The sequence below is a fragment of the Bombina bombina genome, chromosome 8 (assembly GCF_027579735.1).
Source record: "Bombina bombina isolate aBomBom1 chromosome 8, aBomBom1.pri, whole genome shotgun sequence".
NCBI classification, from domain to species: Eukaryota; Metazoa; Chordata; class Amphibia; order Anura; family Bombinatoridae; genus Bombina; species Bombina bombina.
Window position 1 is genome coordinate 8,595,314 of NC_069506.1, and position 18,478 is coordinate 8,613,791.

The 18,478-nt window shown below is 36.4% G+C and overlaps 1 protein-coding gene across 4 annotated transcripts in view; it reads right to left on the minus strand.

The window, feature by feature from the left end:
- Positions 1-209: 209 nt before the first annotated feature.
- HTR3B (5-hydroxytryptamine receptor 3B) overlaps positions 210-18,478 on the minus strand; it is a 232,076-nt gene continuing 213,807 nt past the window's right edge. For all 4 annotated transcript variants that reach the window (XM_053690120.1, XM_053690119.1, XM_053690121.1 and 1 more), the window contains one exon: positions 210-891. In XM_053690120.1, the coding sequence (XP_053546095.1) occupies positions 635-891 (257 nt within the window). In that variant the 3' untranslated portion in view covers positions 210-634. The remainder of the gene's footprint in view (positions 892-18,478) is intronic.

Genomic DNA, 18,478 nt, shown 5'->3' on the forward strand with positions numbered 1-18,478 from the left:
ATTGACAGATCTGGGTACATTCCCATCATTTGTAAACAAAAAATAATCGAGGCATCTCAGACTTAAAGGATAGATAGCCAGGAAAATGTGTGTGAAACTTCCATGTGTGTCCCTACAAATAAAATAGTTCCTGATACCCCTCAGCATATTCAAATTGCATTCAAATATAAAACAAGATGACAACTTTTTATTAACAGCTAAACCATGAATATGGATTTGTCATGCTTTATTGATATCTCTAACACCAGCCACCAACTAATAGATTGTAAGCTCTTATGGCTAGGATATACAAATCACAGAAATTAACATATTTTTTAAAAAAAACCAAGAAGCAATATTTTTTTTCTTTCTTGATTCAGTGTTCAATGTTTTTCTTTCTTATTTACTTCTATTATCAAATGTATTTCATTCCCTTAATATCCTTTGTTGAAAATCAGGTGAGTAGGTTCAGGGGCGTTCATGTTTCTGGAGCAGACTTGTAAGAATGCTTTTAATATTGTTGTACATTGTACAAGCACTGCTGTCTTATAGTGCTCCAATGCACACTACTTACCTAGGTATATCTTTAACAAAGGATGACAAAAGAACAAAGACCATTTGATAATAGAAGTCAAATGTAACCATCCCTTTAATTTCATACATCATAGGCGCTCCATGCCCACCACAGAAGGATTAGAGTGATGGCATAGGTGACAAAGAGAAACAGATACGCTCGGAACAGAAGACTATCCAGCTTGTAGCACAGACTGAGCCAGCGGGTATGCCACGCCTCCTCACACGCCATTTTGTGCAGGTAAGAATGAATTGAGGTCACTTCCTCTAGTAGCTGCCTCATCAGTGGGTCGTCACATAAGCTTTGGAGCTCAATTTCATCAGCACCACACAGACTCTCTAAAATAGAAGAAATGAAATTTATATACAGGGAGGGGATTGATAAAATGGCATTTAGTAAGGCTAAAACTATAGTGAAGTAATCCTATTTTAAATTAATTTACATTACTCATATATCTAATTATATGTTATGCATTTAAAATTTATTTTTGTGTAAAATACATAAAAATGTCAACAAAAAACTTATCCTAGACATAACTGTGACCTTAACACTAACTCTAACAGTAACACTAACCCTAGCAATCCTACATATAACTATAACCATAACCCTATCTCTAACAGTAACACTAACTCTAGCTATCCTACATATAACTATAACCTTAACTCTAACAGTAACACTAACCCTAGCTACCCTACACATAACTGTAATCCTAACTCTAACAGTAACACTAACCCTAGCTATCCTACACATAACTGTAACCTTAACCCTATCTCTAACAGTAACACTAACTCTAGCTATCCTAAATATAACTGTAACCCTAACCCTTAACTCTAACCGTAACACTAAACCTAGCTATCCACCAACACATAACTGTAACCCTAACCCTAACTCTAAGAATAACACTAACCTTAGCTGTCCTACATATAACTGTAACCCTAACTCTAACAGTAATAATAACCCTAGCTATCCTACAAATAATTGTAACCTTAACACTAACCCTAGCTATCCTACACATAACTGTAACCATAACCCTCACAGTAACACTAACCTTAGCTGTCCTACATATAACTGTAACCCTAACCCTAACTCTAAAAGTAATAATAACCCTAGCTATCCTACAAATAACAGTAACACTAACCCTAGCTATCCTACAAATAATTGTAACCTTAACACTAACCCTAGCTATCCTACAGATTTCTGTACTAACTCCAACAGTAACACTAACCCTAGCTATCCTACATATAACTGTAACCTTAACCCTAACTCTAACAGTAACACTAACCCTAGCTATCCTAAACATACCTGTAACATTAATCCTAACTCTAACAGCAACACTAACCCTAGCTATACTACACATAACTATAACCTTAACCCTAACTCTAACTGTAACACTAACTCTAGTTATCCTACAAATAACTGTAATCCTAACTCTAACAGTAACACTAACCCTAGCTATCCTACATATAACTGTAATCCTAACCCTGACAGTAACACTAACCTTAGATATCCTACACATAACTGTAACCCTAACTCCAATAGTAACACTAACCCTAGCTATCCTACACATAACTGTAACCTTAACCATAACTCTAATAGTAACACTAACCCTAGTTCCATAACTGTAACCCAAATCCTAACTCTAAAAATAACACAAACCCTAGCTATCCTACATATAACTGTAACCCTAACCCTGACAGTAACACTAACCTTAGCTATCCTACACATAACTGTAACCCTAACTCCAATAGTAACACTAACCCTAGCTATCCTACACATAACTGTAACCTTAACCATAACTCTAACAGTAACACTAACCCTAGTTCCATAACTGTAACCCAAATCCTAACTCTAAAAATAACACAAACCCTAGCTATCCTACATATAACTGTAACCCTAACTATAACAATAACCCTAACCCTAGCTATCCTACATATAACTGTAAACTTAACCCTATCTCTAACAGTAACACTAACCCTAGCTATCCTATATATAACTGTAACCCTAACTATAACAATAATCCTAACCCTAGCTATCCTACATGTAACTGTAAACTTAACCCTAACTCTAAGAATAACACTAACCCTAGCTATCCTACAAATAACAGTAACACTAACCCTAGCTATCCTACACATAACTGTAACCTTAACACAAACCCTAGCTATCCTACAGATAACTGTAACTCTAAACCTAACTCTAACAATAACACTAACCCTAGTTATCCTACATATAACTGTAACCTTAATCCTATATCTTACAGTAACACTAACCCTAGCTATCCTACACATAATTGTAACCTTAACTCTAACTCTAACAGTAACACTAACCCTAGTTCCATAATTGGAACCCCAATCCTAACTCTAAAAATAAAACAAACCCTAGCTATCCTACATATAACTGTAACCCTAACTCTAACAATAACCCTAACCCTAGCTATCCTACATCTAACTGTAAACTTAACCCTAACTCCAACAGTAACACTAACCCTAGTTATCCTACATATAACTGTAACCTTAACCCTAACTCTAACAGTAACACTAACCCTAGCTATCCTACACATAACTGTATCCTTAACCCTAACTCTAACAGTAACACTAACTCTAGCTATCCTAAATATAACTGTAACCCTAACCCTTAACTCTAACCATAACACTAACCCTAGCTATCCTACACATAACTGCAACCCTAACTCTAAAAATAACACTAACCCTAGCTATACTACATATAACTGTAACCATAATCCTCACAGTAACACTGACCTTAGCTGCCTACATATAACTGTAACCCTAACTCTAACAATAATAATAACCCTAGCTATCCTACAAATAACAGTAACACTAACCCTAGCTATCCTATACATAACTGTAACCTTAACACAAACCCTAGCTATCCTACACATAACTGTAACTTTAACCCTAACTCTAACAATAACACTAACCCTAGCTATCCTACATATAACTGTAACCTTAAACCTAACCCTGACAGTAACACTAACCTTAGCTATCCTACACATATCTGTAACCCTAACTCCAACAGTAACACTAACTCTAGTTCCATAACTGTAACCCTAATCCTAACTCTAAAAATAACACAAACCCTAGCTATCCTACATATAACTGTAACCCTAACTATAACAATAACCCTAGCTATCCTACATATAACTGTAACCTTAACTCTAACTCTAACAGTAACACTAACCCAAACTATCCTACATATAACTGTATCCTTAACCCTAACTCTAACAGTAACACTAACTCTAGCTATCCTAAATATAACTGTAACCCTAACCCTTAACTCTAACCATAACACTAACCCTAGCTATCCTACATATAACTGTAACCATAATCCTCACAGTAACACTGACCTTAGCTGCCTACATATAACTCTAACCCTAACTCTAACAATAATAATAACCCTAGCTATCCTACAAATAACAGTAACACTAACCCTAGCTATCCTACACGTAACTGTAACCTTAACACAAACCCTAGCTATCCTACACATAACTGTAACTCTAACCCTAACTCTAACAATAACACTAACCCTAGCTATCCTAAATATAACTGTAACCTTAACCCTAACCCCAACCCTGACAGTAACACTAACCTTAGCTATCCTACACATATCAGTAACCTTAACTCCAACAGTAACACTAACCCTAGCTATCCTAAATATAACTGTAACCTTAACCCTAACCCCAACCCTGACAGTAACACTAACCTTAGCTATCCTACACATATCAGTAACCCTAACTCCAACAGTAACACTAACCCTAGCTATCCTACACATAACTGTAACCTTAACCCTAACTCTAACAGTAACACTAACCCTAGTTCCATAACTGTAACCCTAATCCTAACTCTAAAAATAACACAAACCCTAGCTATCCTACATATAACTGTAACCCTAACTATAACAATAACCCTAACCCTAGCTATCCTACATATAACTGTAAACTTAACCCTAGCTCTAACAGTAACACTAACCCTAGCTATCCTACATATAACTGTAACCTTAACCCTAAATCTAACAGTAACACTAATCCTAGTTATCCTACATATAACTGTAACCTTAACCCTAAATCTAACAGTAACACTAACCCTAGTTATCCTACACATAACTATAACCCTAACTCTAACAGTAACACTAACCCTAGCTATCCTACATATAACTGTAATCCTAACCCTAATACTAACAGTAACACTAACCCTAGCTATCCTACATATAACTGTAATCCTAACCTTAACTCTAACAGTAACACTAACCCAAACTATCCTACATATAACTGTATCCTTAACCCTAACTCTAACAGTAACACTAACTCTAGCTATCCTAAATATAACTGTAACCCTAACCCTTAACTCTAACCGTAACACTAACCCTAGCTATCCTACATATAACTGTAACCATAATCCTCACAGTAACACTGACCTTAGCTGCCTACATATAACTCGAACCCTAACTCTAACAATAATAATAACCCTAGCTATCCTACAAATAACAGTAACACTAACCCTAGCTATCCTACACATAACTGTAACCTTAACACAAACCCTAGCTATCCTACACATAACTGTAACTCTAACCCTAACTCTAACAATAACACTAACCCTAGCTATCCTAAATATAACTGTAACCTTAACCCTAACCCCAACCCTGACAGTAACACTAACCTTAGCTATCCTACACATATCAGTAACCCTAACTCCAACAGTAACACTAACCCTAGCTATCCTACACATAACTGTAACCTTAACCCTAACTCTAACAGTAACACTAACCCTAGTTCCATAACTGTAACCCTAATCCTAACTCTAAAAATAACACAAACCCTAGCTATCCTACATATAACTGTAACCCTAACTATAACAATAACCCTAACCCTAGCTATCCTACATATAACTGTAAACTTAACCCTAGCTCTAACAGTAACACTAACCCTAGCTATCCTACATATAACTGTAACCTTAACCCTAAATCTAACAGTAACACTAACCCTAGTTATCCTACATATAACTGTAACCTTAACCCTAAATCTAACAGTAACACTAACCCTAGCTATCCTACATATAACTGTAACCTTAACCCTAACTCTAACTGTAACACTAACCCTAGTTATCCTACACATTACTGTAACCCTAACTCTAACAGTAGAACTAACCCTAGCTATCCTACATATAACTGTAATCCTAACCCTAACTCTAACAGTAAAAACTTATCCTAGCTATCCTACATAAAACTGTAACCTTAACCCTAACTCTAACAATACTACTAAACCTAGCTATCCTACACATAAATATAACCTTAACCCTAACAGTGACACTAACCATAGCTATCCTACACATAACTGTAACAATAACCCTAACTCTAACAGTAAGACTAACCATAGCTATCCTACATAAAATTGTAATCCCTAACCCTAACTCTAACAGTAACACTAACCCTAGCTATACTACACATAGCTGTAATCGTAACCCTAACTCTAACAGTAATAATAACCCAAGCTATCCTACACATAACTGTAACCTTAAAGGGACAGTATACACTCATTTTCATATAACTGCATGTAATAGACACTACTATAAAGAATAAGATGCACAGATACTGATATAAAAATCCAGTATAAAACTGTTTAAAAACTTTCTTAGAAGCTGTCAGTTTGGCTCTGTTGAAAAGGTAGCTGGAAAGCCCACTGCAAGTGGCAAATAAGACACTCCCCCCTCCCCCTTCTTTTGCATATTAAAAGACCCTTTACACAAACAGGAGCAAGCTGGAGAAGGTAGCTGACAGTATTCACATAAAACTTTGGGGCTTGGTTAGGAGTCTGAAAATCAGAGCAATGTTATTTAAAAATAAGCAAAACTATACATTTATTTAAAAAAAAAAAGTTTATGGGCTATATAAATAGATCATCTACAAAACATTTACACATATCTGTAACCCTAACTCCAACAGTAACACTAACCCTAGCTATCCTACACATAACTGTAACCTTAACCCTAACTCTAACAGTAACACTAACCCTAGTTCCATAACTGTAACCCTAATCCTAACTCTAAAAATAACACAAACCCTAGCTATCCTACATATAACTGTAACCCTAACTATAACAATAACCCTAACCCTAGCTATCCTACATATAACTGTAAACTTAACCCTAGCTCTAACAGTAACACTAACCCTAGTTATCCTACATATAACTGTAACCTTAACCCTAAATCTAACAGTAACACTAACCCTAGCTATCCTACATATAACTGTAACCTTAACTCTAACTGTAACAGTAACACTAACCCTAGCTATCCTACACATAACTGTGACCTTAACCCTAACTCTAACTGTAACACTAACCCTAGTTATCCTACACATAACTGTAACCCTAACTCTAAACATAACACTAACCCTAGCTATCCTACATATAACTGTAATCCTAACCCTAACTCTAATAGTAAAAACTTATCCTAGCTATCCTACATAAAACTGTAACCTTAACCCTAACTCTAACAATACTACTAAACCTAGCTATCCTACATAAAATTGTAATCCCTAACCCCAACTCTAATAGTAACACTAACCCTAGTTATAGTACATATAACTGTAACCTTAACCCTAACTCTAACAGTAATAATAACCCAAGCTATCCTACACATATCTGTAACCTTAAAGGGACAGTATACACTCATTTTCATATAACTGCATGTAATAGACACTACTATAAAGAATAAGATGCACAGATACTGATATAAAAATCCAGTATAAAACTGTTTAAAAACTTTCTTAGAAGCTGTCAGTTTGGCTCTGTTGAAAAGGTAGCTGGAAAGCCCACTGCAAGTGGCAAATAAGACACTCCCCCCTCCCCCTTCTTTTGCATATCAAAAGACCCTTTACACAAACAGGAGCAAGCTGGAGAAGGTAGCTGACAGTATTCACATAAAACTTTGGGGCTTGGTTAGGAGTCTGAAAGTCAGAGCAATGTTATTTAAAAATAAGCAAAACTATACATTTATTTTAAAAAAAAAGTTTATGGGCTATATAAATAGATCATCTACAAAACATTTATGCGAAGAAAAAATGAGTGTATAATGTCCCTTTAACCCTAACTGTAACAGTAACACAAATGCTAGCTATCCTACATATAACTATAACCCTAACCCTAACAGTAACACTAACCCTAGCTATCCTACAAATAACTGTCACCCTAACCCTTAAGTCTAACAGTAACTCTAAACCAAGCTATTCTACTCATAACTGTAACCCAACCTCTAACAGTAACACTAACCCTAGTTATCCTACACATAACTGTAACCTTAACACTAACCCTAGCTATCCTACACATAACTGTAACCCTAACTCTAACAATAACCCTAACGCTAGCTATCCTACATATAACTGTAAACTTAACACTAACCCTAGTTATCCTACATATAACTGTAACCTTAACCCTAACTCTAACAGTAACACTAACCCTAGCTATCCTAAACATACCTGTAACCTTAACCCTAACTCTAACAGTAACACTAACCCTAGCTATCATACACATAACTGTAACCTTAACCCTAACTCTAACAGTAACACTAACCCTAGCTATCCTACATATAACTGTAATCCTAACCCTAATTCTAACAGTAACACTAACCCTAGCTATCCTACATATAACTGTAATCGTAACCTTAACTCTAACAGTAACACTAACCCTAGCTATCCTATACATAACTGTAATCCTAACTGTAACAGTAACACTAACCCTAGCTATCCTACACATAACTGTAACCTTAACCCTAACTGTAACACTAACCCTAGTTATCCTACACATAACTGTAACCCTAACCCTAACTGTAACACTAACCCTAGCTATCCTACATATAACTGTAATCCTAACCCTAATTCTAACAGTAACACTAACCCTAGCTATCCTACATATAACTGTAATCCTAACCTTAACTCTAACAGTAACACTAACCCAAACTATCCTACACATAACTGTATCCTTAACCCTAACTCTAACAGTAACACTAACTCTAGCTATCCTAAATATAACTGTAACCCTAACCATTAACTCTAACCGTAACACTAACCCTAGCTATCCTACACATAACTGTAACCCTAACTCTAAGAATAACACTAACCCTAGCTATCCTACATATAACTATAACCATAATCCTCACAGTAACACTGACCTTAGCTGCCTACATATAACTCTAACCCTAACTCTAACAATAATAATAACCCTAGCTATCCTACAAATAACAGTAACACTAACCCTAGCTATCCTACACATAACTGTAACCTTAACACAAACCCTAGCTATCCTACACATAACTGTAACTCTAACCCTAACTCTAACAATAACACTAACCCTAGCTATCCTACATATAACTGTAACCTTAACCCTGACAGTAACACTAACCTTAGCTATCCTACACATATCTGTAACCCTAACTCCAACAGTAACACTAACCCTAGCTATCCTACACATAACTGTAACCTTAACCCTAACTCTAACAGTAACACTAACCCTAGTTCCATAACTGTAACCCTAATCCTAACTCTAAAAATAACACAAACCCTAGCTATCCTACATATAACTGTAACCCTAACTATAACAATAACCCTAACCCTAGCTATCCTACATATAACTGTAAACTTAACCCTAGCTCTAACAGTAACACTAACCCTAGTTATCCTACATATAACTGTAACCTTAACCCTAAATCTAACAGTAACACTAACCCTAGCTATCCTACATATAACTGTAACCTTAACTCTAACTGTAACAGTAACACTAACCCTAGCTATCCTACACATAACTGTGACCTTAACCCTAACTCTAACTGTAACACTAACCCTAGTTATCCTACACATAACTGTAACCCTAACTCTAAACATAACACTAACCCTAGCTATCCTACATATAAATGTAATCCTAACCCTAACTCTAATAGTAAAAACTTATCCTAGCTATCCTACATAAAACTGTAACCTTAACCCTAACTCTAACAATACTACTAAACCTAGCTATCCTACATAAAATTGTAATCCCTAACCCCAACTCTAATAGTAACACTAACCCTAGTTATAGTACATATAACTGTAACCTTAACCCTAACTCTAACAGTAATAATAACCCAAGCTATCCTACACATATCTGTAACCTTAAAGGGACAGTATACACTCATTTTCATATAACTGCATGTAATAGACACTACTATAAAGAATAAGATGCACAGATACTGATATAAAAATCCAGTATAAAACTGTTTAAAAACTTTCTTAGAAGCTGTCAGTTTGGCTCTGTTGAAAAGGTAGCTGGAAAGCCCACTGCAAGTGGCAAATAAGACACTCCCCCCTCCCCCTTCTTTTGCATATCAAAAGACCCTTTACACAAACAGGAGCAAGCTGGAGAAGGTAGCTGACAGTATTCACATAAAACTTTGGGGCTTGGTTAGGAGTCTGAAAGTCAGAGCAATGTTATTTAAAAATAAGCAAAACTATACATTTATTTTAAAAAAAAAGTTTATGGGCTATATAAATAGATCATCTACAAAACATTTATGCGAAGAAAAAATGAGTGTATAATGTCCCTTTAACCCTAACTGTAACAGTAACACAAATGCTAGCTATCCTACATATAACTATAACCCTAACCCTAACAGTAACACTAACCCTAGCTATCCTACAAATAACTGTCACCCTAACCCTTAAGTCTAACAGTAACTCTAAACCAAGCTATTCTACTCATAACTGTAACCCAACCTCTAACAGTAACACTAACCCTAGTTATCCTACACATAACTGTAACCTTAACACTAACCCTAGCTATCCTACACATAACTGTAACCCTAACTCTAACAATAACCCTAACGCTAGCTATCCTACATATAACTGTAAACTTAACACTAACCCTAGTTATCCTACATATAACTGTAACCTTAACCCTAACTCTAACAGTAACACTAACCCTAGCTATCCTAAACATACCTGTAACCTTAACCCTAACTCTAACAGTAACACTAACCCTAGCTATCATACACATAACTGTAACCTTAACCCTAACTCTAACAGTAACACTAACCCTAGCTATCCTACATATAACTGTAATCCTAACCCTAATTCTAACAGTAACACTAACCCTAGCTATCCTACATATAACTGTAATCGTAACCTTAACTCTAACAGTAACACTAACCCTAGCTATCCTATACATAACTGTAATCCTAACTCTAACAGTAACACTAACCCTAACTATCCTACATATAACTGTATCCTTAACCCTAACTCTAACAGTAACACTAACTCTAGCTATCCTAAATATAACTATAACCCTAACCCTTAACTCTAACCATAACACTAACCCTAGCTATCCTACACATAACTGTAACCCTAACTCTAAGAATAACACTAACCCTAGCTATCCTACATATAACTGTAACCATAATCCTCAAAGTAACACTGACCTTAGCTGTCTACATATAACTGTAACCCTAACAATAATAATAACCTTAGCTATCCTACAAATAACAGTAACACTAACCCTAGCTATCCTACACATAACTGTAACCTTAACACAAACCCTAGCTATCCTACACATAACTGTAACTCTAACCCTAACTCTAACAATAACACTAACCCTAGCTATCCTACATATAACTGTAACCCTGACAGTAACACTATCCTTAGCTATCCTACACATAACTGTAACCCTAACTCCAACAGTAAAACTAACCCTAGCTATCCTACACATAACTGTAACCTTAACCCTAACTCTAACAGTAACACTAACCCTAGTTCCATAACTGTAACCCTAATCCTAACTCTAAAAATAACACAAACCCTAGCTATCCTACATATAACTGTAACCCTAACTATAACAATAAACCTAACCTAGCTATCCTACATATAACTGTAACATTAACACTAACTCTAACAGTAACACTAACCCTAGTTATCCTACATATAACTGTAACATTAACACTAACTCTAACAGTAACACTAACCCTAGCTATCCTACATATAACTGTAACCTTAACTCTAACTGTAACAGTAACCCTAACCCTAGCTATCCTACACATAACTGTAACCTTAATCCTAACTTTAACTGTAACACTAACCCTAGTTATCCTACACATAACTGCAACCCTAACTCTAACAGTAACACTAACCCTAGCTATCCTACATATAACTGTAATACTAACCCTAGCTATCCTACACATAACTGTAACCTTAACCCTAACTCTAACAGTAACACTAACCCTAGCTATCCTACATATAACTGTAATCCTAACCCTAACTCTAACAGTAAAAACTTAACCAAGCTATCCTACATAAAACTGTAACCTTAACCCTAACTCTAACAATACTACTAAACCTAGCTATCCTAAACATAAATATAACCTTGACACTAACCATAGCTATCCTACACATAAGTGTAACAATAACCCTAACTCTAACAGTAAGACTAACCATAGCTATCCTACATAAAATTGTAATCCCTAACCCCAACTCTAACAGTAACACTAACTCTAGTTATAGTACATATAACTGTAACCTTAACCCTAACTCTAACAGTAACACTAACCCTAGCTATACTACACATATCTGTAATCGTAACCCTAACTCTAACAGTACTAATAACCCTAGCTATCCTACACATAACTGTAACCTTAACCCTAACTCTAACAGTAACACAAATGCTAGCTATCCTACATATAACTATAACCCTAACCCTAACAGTAACACTAACCCTAGCTATCCTACAAATAACTGTAACCCTAACCCTTAAGTCTAACAGTAACTCTAAACCAAGCTATTCTACACATAACTGTAACCCAACCTCTAACAGTAACACTAACCCTAGTTATCCTACACATAACTGTAACCCTTAACTCTAGCAGTAACACTAACCCTAGCTATCCTACATATAACTGTAACCTTAACCCTAACTTTAACAGTAACACTAACCCTATCTATCCTACACATAACTGTAACCCTAACTCTAACAGTAACACAAACCCTAGTTATCCTACACATAACTGTAACCCTTAACTCTAACAGTAACACTAACTCTAGCTATCCTACATATAACTGGAAACAACCCTAACTTTAACAGTAACACTAACCCTAGCTATCCTACACATAACTGTAACCCTAACTCTAACAGTAACACTAACCCTAGCTATCCTACACATAACTGTAACCCTAACTCTAACAAGAACACTAACCCTAGTTATCCTACACATAACTGTAACCCTTAACTCTAACAGTAAAACTAACCCTAGCTATCCTATATATAACTGTAATCTTAACCCTAACTTTAATAGTAACACTAACCCTAGCAATCCTACACATAAATGTAACCCTAACTCTAACAGTAACACTAACCCTAACTATCCTACATATAACTCTAACAGTAACACTAACCCTAGCTATCCTACACATAAATGTAACCCTAACTCTAACAGTAACACTAAGCCCAACTATCCTACATATAACTGTAACCTTAACTCTAACAATAACACTAACCCTAGCTATCCTACACATAACTGTAATCCTAACCCTAACTCTAACAGTAACACTAACCCTAGTTATCCTACACATAACTGTAACCTTACCAGAGGCGTAACTAGAAACCACAGGGCCCAGGTGCAAGAATCTAAGAAGGCCCCCCCACCCCCCCTCAAAAAAGTGAATTTGATACATATCTTTTTTTTTTTTTTTACATTTAACACAGAAAAAAAATGTGAATCAGATTACATATCTACAAAAGGAGGTACCCTGTGCCCACAGTCTGTGAGATGGCCTGACCCCCCCCATTACTGTATATAGTGACACTGTTTAACCCACCAGCACTGTATATTGTGAGTCAGTGACACAGTCTGTAATCTGCCGGTGAGATGGCTGGTCTGACCCTACCCGCCCAGTGACCACAGTAGTCTGTGGATGATCCAGCCCCCCCGTACTGTATATAGTGGTACTGTATGGACTGACACTGTTTACTCCCCACCCACCATGCTGTAGTAACAAGGTCTGTAATTTGCTGGTTCCACAAACATACACACACATACATGCATAAATACACACACAGTCAAATACATACATACACACACACACACACACACACATAAACACCAATGGGTAAAACAGAAACACTAACCCCTGTAGTCAGAGACACTCTTGAAGCATCATGTCACACTCACATGATATCAGTGCAGGCAGTGGCAGGTCAATGTTTTTTATTGTAAAAAAAAAAGGGTGGGGGCGACTGGGCCCCCACCCTTGGGGGCCCAGTTGCAATTGTGACCTCTGCACCCCTTGTAGTTTCACCCCTGACCTTAACCCTAACTCTAACAGTAATAATAACCCTAGCTATCCTACACATAACTGTAACCATAACCCTGACAGTAACACTAACCCTAGCTATCCTACATATAACTGCAAACTTAACCCTAACGCTAACAGTAACACTAACGCTAGTTATCCTAAATATAACTGTAACCCTAACCCTTAACTTTAACCTTAACACTAACCCTAGCTATCCTACATATAACTGTAACCGTAACCCTTAACTCTAACCGTAACACTAACCTTAGCTATACTACAGATAACTGTAACCCTAACTAACAGTAACACTTACCCTAGCTATCCTAAATATAACTGTAACCCTTAACTCTAACCGTAACACTAACCCTAGCTATCCTACATATAATAGTAACCCTAACAGTAACACTAACACTTGTTATCCAACAAATAACTGTAACCCTAACTCTAACAGTATCACTAACCCTAGTTATGCTACACATACCTGTAACCCTAACTCTAACAGTAACACTAACCCTAGTTATCCTACACATAACTTTAACCCTAACTCTAACAATAACCCTAGCTATCCTACATATAACTGTAACCCTAACTCTAACAATAACACTAACTCTTGTTATCCTATGCATAACTGTAACCTTAACCCTAACTCTAACAGTAACACAAACCCTAGTTATCCTACGCATAACTGTAACCTTAACCCTAACTCTAACAGTAACACTAACCTTAACCATAACGTTAACAGTAACACTAACCCTAGCTATCCTTCATATAAGTGTAACCTTAACCCTAACTCTAACAGTAACCCTAGCTATCCTACATATAAATGTAACCCTAACTCTAACAGTAACACTAACCCTAGCTATCCTAAATATATCTGTAACCCTAACCCTTAGCTCTAACCGTAACACTAACCCTAGCTATCCTACATATAACTGTAACCGTAACCCTTAACTCTAACATAACACAAACCCTAGCTATTCTACAAATAACTGTAACCCTAACTAACAGTAACACTAACCCTAGCTATCCCACATATAACTGTAACCCTAACTCTAACAGTAACACTAACCCTAGCTATCCTACACATAACTGTAACCATAACCCTAACAGTAATAATAACCCTAGCTATCCTACATATAATTGTAACCCTAACCCTGACAGTAACACTAACCCTAGCTATCCTACATATAACTGCAACCTTAACCCTAACGCTAACAGTAACACTAACGCTAGTTATCCTAAATATAACTGTAACCCTAACCCTTAACTTTAACCTTAACACTAACCCTAGCTATCCTACATATAACTGTAACCGTAACCCTTAACTCTAACCGTAACACTAACCTTAGCTATACTACAGATAACTGTAACCCTAACTAACAGTAACACTAACCCTAGCTATCCTAAATATAACTGTAACCCTTAACTCTAACCGTAACACTAACCCTAGCTATCCTACATATAATAGTAACCCTAACAGTAACACTAACACTTGTTATCCAACACATAACTGTAACCCTAACTCTAACAGTATCACTAACCCTAGTTATGCTACACATAACTGTAACCCTAACTCTAACAGTAACACTAACCCTAGTTATCCTACACATAACTTTAACCCTAACTCTAACAATAACCCTAGCTATCCTACATATAACTGTAACCCTAACTCTAACAATAACACTAACTCTTGTTATCCTATGCATAACTGTAACCTTAACCCTAACTCTAACAGTAGCACTAACCCTAGTTATCCTACGCATAACTGTAACATTAACCCTAACTCTAACAGTAACACTAACCTTAACCATAACGTTAACAGTAACACTAACCCTAGCTATCCTTCATATAAGTGTAACCTTAACCCTAACTCTAACAGTAACCCTAGCTATCCTACATATAAATGCAACCCTAACTCTAACAGTAACACTAACCCTAGCTATCCTAAATATATCTGTAACCCTAACCCTTAGCTCTAACCGTAACACTAACCCTAGCTATCCTACATATAACTGTAACCGTAACCCTTAACTCTAACATAACACAAACCCTAGCTATTCTACAAATAACTGTAACCCTAACTAACAGTAACACTAACCCTAGCTATCCCACATATAACTGTAACCCTAACTCTAACAGTAACACTAACCCTAGCTATCCTAAATATAACTGTAATCTTTAACTCTAACCGTAACACTAACCCTAGCTATCCTACATATAACAGTAACACTAACAGTAACACTAATCCTTCTTATCCAACACATAACTGTAACCCTAACCCAAACTCTAACAGTAAGACTAACCCTAGTTATCCTACACATAACTGTAACCCTAACTCTAACAATAACCCTAGCTATCCTACATATAACTGTAACCCTAACTCTAACAATAACACTAACCCTAGCTATCCTACATATAACTGTAACCCTAATCCTTAACTCTAACCATAACACTAACCCTAGCTATCCTACATATAACAGTAACCCTAACAGTAACACTAACCCTAGTTATCCTACACATAACTGTAACCTTAACCATAACTCTAACAGTAACAAAAACCCTAACTATCCTACATACACTTAACTGTAACCCTAACTCTAACAATAACACTAACCCTAGGTATCCTATATATAACTGTAACCTTAACCTCAACTCTAACAGTAACACTAACCCTAGCTATCCTACACATAACTGTAACCGTAACCCTCACAGTAGCACTAACCCTAATTATCCTACATATAACTGTAACCCTAACTGTAACAATAACACTAACCCTAGCTATCCTACATATAACTGTAATGCTAACCCTAACTCTTACAGTAACACTAATCCTAGTTATTCTACACATAGCTGTAACCATAACCTTTGCTCTAACTCATTATTAGCTATAACTATAATCTTGTTCTACCTAAAACCCTAACAATAAACCTACCCTAACCTACCCTTAACCTATTACTAACTGTAACCTTTTCCTCCACACCTTACCTTGGCACTCACAGTGAAAAATAACCTAGCCATAGACACTCTGCTAACCCTAGCCGTCATAATAAATGCTAAAACTAGGGCTAAATAACCACAATATTGCAAAAGGTATCATGTGAAGAAGGTCTTCGACATTCTGACACTGGGATGTATTAGATGAGAAGATTGTAAATTCTGGAGATCTCGATCTATGACATTCTGTACGTAAGGTTATGTTTGGAGATCTTACAGCCACAAAAATGTGTGTTGAATTCCATAAACCAAGGGTAAAATGGGATGAAAATTAAACTGGTCTCCCTCTCTTAGCTAAAATTGGTAAGAACAGAGAAGCTTCAAAATATGACAGTGTCACAAGATTCTAACAAGCAGTGTCTCTAGATTCTAACAAGCAGTGTCACAAGATTCTAACAAGCAGTGTCACTAGACTCTAACAAGCAGTGTCACTAGATTCTAACAAGCAGTGTCACTAGATTCTAACAAGCAGTGTCACTAGATTCTAACAAGCAGAGTCACTAGATTCTAACAAGCAGTGTCAATAGATTCTAACAAGCAGCAGTATAACTAGATTCTAACAAGCATTGTCACTAGATTCTAACAAGCAGTGTCACTAGATTCTAACAAGCAGTGTCAATAGATTCTAACAAGCAGCAGTATCACTAGATTCTAACAAGCAGTGTCACTAGATTCTAACAAGCAGTGTCAATAGATTCTAACAAGCAGCAGTATCACTAGATTCTAACAAGCATTGTCACTAGATTCTAACAAGCAGTGTCACTAGATTCTAACAAGCAGTGTCAATAGATTCTAACAAGCAGCAGTATCACTAGATTCTAACAAGCATTGTCACTAGATTCTAACAAGCATTGTCACTAGATTCTAACAAGCAGTGTCACTAGATTCTAACAAGCAGTGTTACTAGATTCTAACAAGCAGTGCCACTAGATTCTAACAAGCAGTGTCACTAGATTCTAACAAGCAGCAGTGTCACTAGATTCTAACAAGCAGTGTCACTAGATTCTAACAAGCAGAGTCACTAGATTCTAACAAGCAGTGTCAATAGATTCTAACAAGCAGAGTCACTAGATTCTAACAAGCATTGTCACTAGATTCTAACAAGCAGTATCACTAGATTCTAACAAGCAGTGTCAATAGATTCTAACAAGCAGTGTCACTAGATTCTAACAAGCAGAGTCACTAGATTCTAACAAGCAGTGTCACTAGATTCTAACAAGCAGTGTCACTAGATTCTAACAAGCAGCAGTGTCACTAGATTCTAACAAGCAGTGTCACTAGATTCTAACAAGCAGAGTCATTAGATTCTAACAAGCAGAGTCATTAGATTCTAACAAGCAGAGTCATTAGATTCTAACAAGCAGTGTCACTAGATTCTAACAAGCAGCAGTGTCACTAGATTCTAACAAGCAGTGTCACTAGATTCTAACAAGCAGTATCATTAGATTCTAACAAGCAGTATCACTAGATTCTAACAAGCAGCAGTGTCACTAGATTCTAACAAGCAGTGTCACTAGATTCTAACAAGCAGTATCATTAGATTCTAACAAGCAGTGTCACTAGATTCTAACAAGCAGTGTCACTAGATTCTAACAAGTAAAGTCACTAGATTCTAAC